This window comes from Macrobrachium rosenbergii, chromosome 2, assembly GCF_040412425.1.
Source record: "Macrobrachium rosenbergii isolate ZJJX-2024 chromosome 2, ASM4041242v1, whole genome shotgun sequence".
In the NCBI taxonomy this organism is placed as follows: domain Eukaryota; kingdom Metazoa; phylum Arthropoda; class Malacostraca; order Decapoda; family Palaemonidae; genus Macrobrachium; species Macrobrachium rosenbergii.
The window spans coordinates 61381569-61389941 of record NC_089742.1 but is presented as its reverse complement, the minus strand read 5'-3'; the positions used below and the strand labels follow the sequence as shown (position 1 = coordinate 61389941).

At 32.7% G+C, this 8373-nt stretch overlaps 1 protein-coding gene across 1 annotated transcript in view; it reads right to left on the bottom strand.

Annotated features, from left to right (window-relative positions):
- Nucleotides 1–5053: 5053 nt before the first annotated feature.
- The window catches only part of Chchd2 (Coiled-coil-helix-coiled-coil-helix domain containing 2), a 34116-nt gene continuing 30796 nt past the window's right edge, over nt 5054–8373 (bottom strand). Inside the window, exon 5 of the mRNA XM_067119489.1 lies at nt 5054–5438. Coding sequence (XP_066975590.1) covers nt 5425–5438 — 14 coding nt within the window. The 3' untranslated portion in view covers nt 5054–5424. The remainder of the gene's footprint in view (nt 5439–8373) is intronic.

Sequence of the window (8373 nt, the reverse complement as noted above, 5' to 3'; positions counted from 1 at the left end):
AAAAGAGGGGGTTGGGTTGGTTAAGAAAATGAAAAGAGGGGGTTGGGTTGGTTGGACTGCAGGATAAAGAGATCCAGAAACAAAAGGAGATGAAGTACAAGGATCTAAAGGTGGAATGGGGAGAACTCCCCACAGTTGTACTAAGAAGTAATAGGTAGGTTGGACAGCAAGATTGAAGAAAGGAAGTGGGAATGGAGGTAGAGTGAAAGGCTAAAAAATGGGTTCAGCTAGAGGTCAAAGGGATGCTGCAGACATGCTTTAGTAATGTGTGAGGTGCACTGATCTCTGATTGGGCATAAAGGCATAAGGTCACCATTGGTGATGAAAATTAAGGATAGTGGTGTGAAAGGGGGTGTTTAGGAAGTGTTCAAGTGGACTGGCCTTAAAAGGAAAGTGAGAAAAATGAATTGTAGATATACATACCTAACACTGCTGTAAAGTTGACTGTGGTTCATTAACGTATATGTATAATTAAAGGTGCAAGTAAAATGCTATATAATACTATATATATATACATAATTTATATATATATATACAGGTAGTCCCTAGTTAACGGCAATCCGGTTTTACAGCGCTCGTTTAGTGACGAAAATCTGCAATTTTCGGCGCCGAAAATCACCGGCTTCCACTATTGACTTATTGGCACCAATAATTGGGTATTGGCGCTGATACATACCTAACAGAGGCGTCAATAACCGAAAATCGGCGCTGATAAGCCCCAAAAATTGCTGAAAAAGCGGCAAAAATCAGGTTATTATCATACCCTCAGAACGGAATCCACTGATAACCGGGGACTGCCTGTATATATATATATATATATATATATATATATATATATATATATATATATATATATATATATATATATATATATATATATATATATATATATATATGTTGTTAAACAAATGAATTGGGGAACAGCTGTTGTGATTTTTACTCAACTTAAAGTATGTTAGTTTACCTTTGTATACCCGTTTTACATTTATGTACAGAAATGAAAATAATTCCAGTAATACATTAATTTCTTTTAGCAAGTAAAATATAATTTTTCTATTTCTTTTGGTAGTAGGCTGAGTCAGTTGATTCTGAGAACGTAAACATTACAAAGGCGGGTCGATCAGCTTTTTTTTTTTGTACATACAGTGTTACAATGATAATATATCAAGACGAATGTCAAGATGCTTGCTCTCTTTTCTATTAATGGTTATCATTCTGTCCTCTCTTAAAGTCTTCTTTCAGCATGGACAGGCTTTGGCAATGCTAAGGCCATTTTCAACTTGTTTCATAATTTATCCCAGTATATTCCACAGGTTGTTTCATAATTTATCCTAGCATATGCCGCAGGCTACTTTCAACTTTCCAAGTTGGGACTTGACTTTGGTGCTGCTCAGCCTTGCTATGCCCGTTATGAATGCGTGTTGTATGTCGCCTTCCTGACTCTGATCCTTAAGGGTTTTCCTGACTGCCCTGTTTCCTGTAGGCATGTCACTGAGTTCATTGCCTTTTGAGGCAGTCTCTCATTCTAGCTGTTGGTGGGTCTTTCATTTTTCTGAAGGTTTTGCTGCCAAGACTCATTCCTCAAGTAAGTTCGGTTTGCTCTTGCATTCCTCTGCTATACCTGTCTTGCATCTCCTCTGTCATTACAGAAGATCCAAAAATTTCAGGGGTTATAGTTGACTTCACTGTATGTTGCTTAAAGGGTATTAGACTTCTTGAATTTGGGTCTATTCTTCTCTTCAGTGGCACTTCCATTTTATCCTCTCTAGTAAATCATGATTCAGTCTAATTATGGTTAATGGGTTTGTAAGAACAAATGTTTTTATGGTAAAGCATGTTTTTCACAAAACTCATTAATCATATATTATTGCTCTCCTCCCTTCCCCTCTCTCTCTAAGATGGAGGTTATTAAAGGGGAATAACTTATCACCTTTGTGGGATGGTTATGTTGTAACTTGAGTATATGCACAGTAGGACTTTAATTTCGAGCCGTCAAGTTAGTATGACTGGATTCCTTTCACACAAAATGAGGCTATTTATGGTTACTGGGTTTGTAGAAAAATATTTTTCATTTTAAGATCAGTTTTATAATTATATTCATGTGTTCAGAAATTGAATAATTATGGAATGATATGGTTTGACATTTAGTGTGCATAGGATTTTTGTAGGGTACTTCTATTTACACAAAAAAATTATCTCAATAATTGTGAAAAATAGTAACAAATTATACAGTATTTGTGGTATTCATTATACGTTAGATGATTAACTTTCATATTAGTTAAGGTTTGGTTTATTCATTAGGTATCATAAAAACTAGTGAACTAGAGATTTGATTTTAAGTATACTCTGATACTGTTGCAGAATTGATAATTTTTTTCTACATAAATTAACAACTAAAGTCATATTTAATTTTTTTTTTTATGATTTTTATGTAAATACCTTTTGACCTTTTTACAGAAAAGCAAGTTGTAGCAACATTGTATGGTTTAGATATGCTTGTGGATCCCTGGCCATGTGTCATAAACCATTTAAAAATTGCCCTTTCTGATTACTTTGTGAATTTTTGTCAATCACTGAAATTCAGTAGAATTAAAAATCATTCTAAGGATGACTACCTTCTTATGAGTATAGAGGCAAATGGTGTTTGTTCCCATTAAATCACTGTCAGAATTTTTTATGCTTTTCATCCTTTTATGCCATTGAGTGGACTTTTCACAAAAGGGAACTGTTCAAAGAAATACAAACCTCAATTAGGGTAGCTCAAAACTGTTATAGAAGTTTATGTTCAGCTGAAGCTAGCAGTTTTGTTTAGATGTAGTTGCAGTAAACTCTTGATATAGCACACAAATTCAATTAAGCCTTTGTGTCTTAAATGAATGCATGTCCTATGTAAAGTATTTGCTATATTAAGCCTATTACCTTGAGAGTTTATCATATTTTCCTTAGTTACCCAGGTGTTTATGGTTAAACCTTCTTACTAAAACATCCAAACAGCAAAAAACTTGTAGCTTAATCAAGTTGGTAAGCTTAAACAGTTGATAGATGTGTGACTTAGTAATGTACTGTGCATGCCTCACACAAACATCAAAACATTTGTTAATTAACATCGTAATATTAAGATTATTAAAGAAGTCACAAGGAAGTTTCAGTCAAAATGATGTATTTAATTGAATTGTTGGTAAAATATAAAGCAGTTATTAGTATACTTTGTTTAATGTACAGTATTCTGTACTGTATTAGCAAGATTTTTAAAAATTGTCACAGATTTTACCTCTAAGTATTTAGTAGATATATAATCAATTGTGGGCTACATCTGCATTAATGACAGAAAGGCTAGATTTAATGTAAAAAACCTTGGCAGTAAAAAGTTAGAGTTATAGCCAGCAACAAAAAGTTTTAAGTCATTTATGTACTAATATACAGTGTTATTAATAGTATAGAGCTTCTCAAGCATATTCCTACATAAAAAAGCAGTCATGCAGTCTTATCCAGTGTCTGATTTCAACACTCATGTGCCTTATGGTCATGTGTGAGATATAAATAACATTACTGGTATTAGTGTGGTCATAGCCTACTCAGTACATTCTCTTTCCCGTGTATGAATATCCATAATATATTGCTTCAAATCATCAGACAGTTATGTGTCTTGTGCATTTTAAGCTGGTATGCAGGTGTCAAACACCATGTACAAGACTGTTTAAGAAACTGAAGGTCAGTACCCAAAGTGTGTGGTTATTCTCCATTTTAGTTAAAGTATTTTTTATCAAGAATATTTCTTTTTGTCAGGAATAGCAGTTGCCTTATTTTCTTCTTTCAAAAAGGTATCTCGTCGCAAACAGTATGCTTGCACTTTATTCTGAAAGTCCAAGCATTCCTATAACTTTACCATGTCCGATCAAATGAAAATTTTACAAGACATTTAGCTTGGGTAACAATGCTACAGTACAGTAGAATTTGCATGCAGGTTCTTGTTTGTGTACTATGCCCTTTTAGGGTTCATGTGTAGTAAAAGATTGTATAGCATACCATCCAGTCAGACTGTGCATTAAATAACAAGACTATGCAATGAGACTTTGGTTTGGTCTCATTTGTTGCTTATATCTATGCAAGAATATCGTCGATATCTGAAGTATTCAAACATTTGTGATCGTAGTGATTTGGGGTTTATCACAAACTATTGCAATAAATTATTAGTTTTATAGCTATAGTTAGTTCAAAGCATCACTAAATGCTGCTTTAAGCTTGCTGGATTAAAATGAACATATTATCTTTAAATTTTTTTGTATTTTGCTGTATTGCAAATTACAGTAATAAACATTTAAAAACATATTAACATTTAGTGACACACATATGTTACAGTATAAACTGAACTATGTTGTGAAGTAATGTTTTCTATTTAGGTAGTTGGCAGCATTTTTATTAGAAGCCAGTAGTTATGTATATTTTTAGTAGTAAAGATTGCTAATTAATGAAGACATATTCCAAGAGAGATGGTCTGTAATTTTTTCTCCCCTTCACTTTTCGTTTGCTAAATAAGTTGTGAGAATTTTTTAAATCCCAGTTTTATTTTAGGTGCCAATCAACATTTACTCTTTTAAGATTTAACTAGGTAAGGCATCTAAACACATTCCCTCTCTTTGAATTATCTATTCTGAATGGCTATATTGTAGTTGGCTTTAGTGGAGAATATATGTACTGTAATATACTCTAGATGCCTTGATTTAGATAGTTTCATGTAGTTGCCAAGTGTTAATGTACCTAGACAATATAGTGGACTATTGTTGTATTTATGACTTTATATATAACCTTTTCTTAAGCAATGATTTTGGAAGGCCAAGGATATAACAGCATAGTTTGTTAAAATATCTTCCCTCTCAATGTAGGGCAAGGAAGAGGTGAGCCCTTTTTTTTAACTGGAGCAAATTATTCCCATGAAAAGTGATTAATTTGCATAAATTTAGACAAATCTGTATACAGTAGTTTGCGTGATACATTGATAGAACATAATCTCCCCAGTTACAGTGGTTTCACCCACTTTACTTTACAAAAACACTTTTATACATTACATAAAATATTTATTAACAGTTCAGTTATATTACATATTAATTTTAACTTAAAAACAGCAATGGTCTATGAAGTACAATGTAATATTTTTATGGCTGATTATGTACAAAGGAAAAAAACCCAACAGGGATTCTCAGAATCAGCATAACATATAATTTATGATACAATTGCAACCGGTATGCATATACATCAACATACTGGGCACTTTTGACTGAAAGAACAAAATATGAGCCAAGGTTATTCCATTCTCCAAACCATATGGACACTTATACTATCATACATATTTCCGAGTTACAATTTATATCATCAATTCTATACAAAACACATCACGACTTCCTACAATCCACTTCTTGGAGTACACTAAACCATCATTTCTGCAACAAATAAAAAATGAAAGTTTAGCTCATGGCTATAATACTTACAAGTTCACAAAACAAATTATTAAAATAAGAAAACTGCTCCGAACACTCAAAAAATCTATTTCTCGGAGTGCTAAACTATCATTTCTGAAACAGAAAAAGAATTCAGTTCTGCTAATCGCTATAATACAGGAAAAATTTGTAATGATGAGTTCACAACACAATAAATTATTAAAATAAGAAAACTGCACCAAGTACAAAACTGTTAACGATTAGCACAGTTTAATTCACAAGAGTTTATGACCACTTTTGTATTAAAAAAAAATTTGCAGAGCCAGAAAGTAGGCTTCCAAGAAAAATAAAATTTATTTCATAACAAACCCATTATTCGTAATCCACTCTTTTATGTCCTTGAAAGTGATCCCCAAAGATGGTGTCACTCTCAAAAAGACAAAATTGGTTGGTAGTACTGCACATAAAATGCAGATTCCAGATTCAAGCAGTTACAAGTCTTATATTGGACATCAAGGCTGGAAGCCTTGCACCCCACCTGCTGACCTTACAAATTTTAATAATTATTTTTTTCTCCTAATTATCAGTTTCATTTTCCTTTCCCATCAAGACAGACTTTATGATGAAAACTCAAAAATTATTTGAAAAATTCTGCCCCTCAATCTTTCATGGTAAGTGGAGGGTAAACCTCTCCTTCCATAATTTTGGAGAACATGATGTGACAGAGCATGGAGAGACATCATGTCAAACCTTGCCCCTAGTGATGGGTCCAATCTTGGTGTATTTTCAGGTGGGTCTCCCTAGGCAGGTGCATTTTTAAAGGTAGCAATATTGCTTCTCCCTAGTAGGGGACTCATGGGAGGCAGGAACCCATTGTGAATTAAATTTATTCCTTACCTAATGGGAATAATAATCCACAACTTCAACCTCTAGCATGCCCTTGGTTCCCCCTTTGGATTCTTCCGATTAAACAAAAACAAATATTAAAATCTGACTTAAATGATGTAAAATCCACTATTCAAAGCAGAACAAATAAGTAGCAAAAACCAAATTTGAAATAACAAGATCACAATTTTCAATACAGGTTTTAGGTCAATTTTAATACAGATTTTAGGTCAAAATTGGGATGTAAGACCATATTCCTAACGCCTTACAATGCAAAAATCGCTTTAAATATGAACAAGACAAAATATAAAACCCACAGCAACTCCAGATGTGATATCTGTGGATCAAATGATCACACAACAAAGTGAAACTGTGGTACCCAACTTGCATAAACTCTGGTCAGAATCACCATACAAGGTCTACAGCATATGCACTATATACACACAGTATATTCAACACAACTAAAAACACTTCAGATTAGAACTGGAATGTCTATAAGAGAAAGTAAACTAGAGCTGAAAGTCAGAGGGTTTATTGAATAAAAAAAAAAAAAAATACTGTACAAACAAAACCATAAAACAAAAAGTACCCAAAATCAAAATAATTATACAGCAAAACATAAATCAGAACTCAATGTACAAGATTAGATAATCCAAAAAGGATATAGTAATAAACACCCAAATTCATATAATATACTATCAGAAATGGAAGTTTAGGAAATAAAACCAAAACACTGTTTCTAAACATCAATATAATAGAAAAGACCACTAATAATATGACAGAGAATACCAGCGATCATAATGAAACTAAACTAATCCATCTGTTAAACCAAAATCAAAACTAAAAATTAAGAACAACCAATATCAAGAAACAAACAAAATTAGTCCAGGATCACAAATAAACGTCAAAAAGGTGTACCAAAAGAATAAGAAATCACAGCAAACTGAATATATAGGGCAAGATGTAATCAACCAGTGCTTAACACAACAAAAATTCATAAGAGAAAACAAGACCAACACATGCATATGTAATACATACTATACTGATCTGCAACAAAAACAAGTTTGTAACGAAAGACAGCCTAACAAAAAATAATAACAAAACTTAAAAGCTCACAAAAAAAAGATGCCTGTATATCAACTATTTTATTATTATACAGAAAAACATACAAATTCTATAGATAAATTACTTAAGGAAAATCACTAAAAAGAAAATCCAGGGGGAAACCCCAAAAATTAAAAAAAAAAAAAAAAAAAAAAAAAAAAATCTAAGAGAAACTGCTAATAAGGTTAAACTTTGGAATAATACACTATTTGAAATGGTTACACTACTGTTCTAAACTGTTTAAAAATATTAAATTTCTATAAATTTCTAAACACAAAATATAACTCATATATAATTAAAGATAATGGTATAAACAAAAACAAAAATCTCGCCAATCTTTTATAAGACAGTCAGTAACCATATAATCCAGTGGAATGTGAATGTTATTAAGGCAAGATTATGCCTTAGGGAAACAATTTCAGACCAATTTCCCTAAAAAGTTGCTCATACAAAGCACAACAGAAAATGATGAATTCATGACTTGTATGGCACATAAAAAGGATACTGACAGCAACCCAATTTGTCTCCCAGAACATTGGGGATACTACAGATTTACTATTCCTCTGGAAGATCACACCACATTTATAACAATAACAATATGACAAATTTTTTAAGTAATTTGTATTTTTCTTAAAATACAAACCTGAGGTCTTTACATATGGGATTAACTTTCAGCGAGCTGGAAGTCCAGCCGTTAAACTTTTGCAAGGTTGGTTATGGCAACAGTTGCCAATGGTAGAGGCAGAAGCACCACCCACCCAGTCAGTATACGTTTAGTTCTACGCAGTTTACCTTTTGGCCCAGGTAAAAGAATGAGGGGTGGTAAGAGGTGGTCCCATAATGTAAAGACCTCAGGTTTGAATGTTAGTTAAAATACACATTACTTTAAATATTTGTCATTTGTTCCTACACAAATACAAACCCTCGGTCATTACATATGGGAGACTTG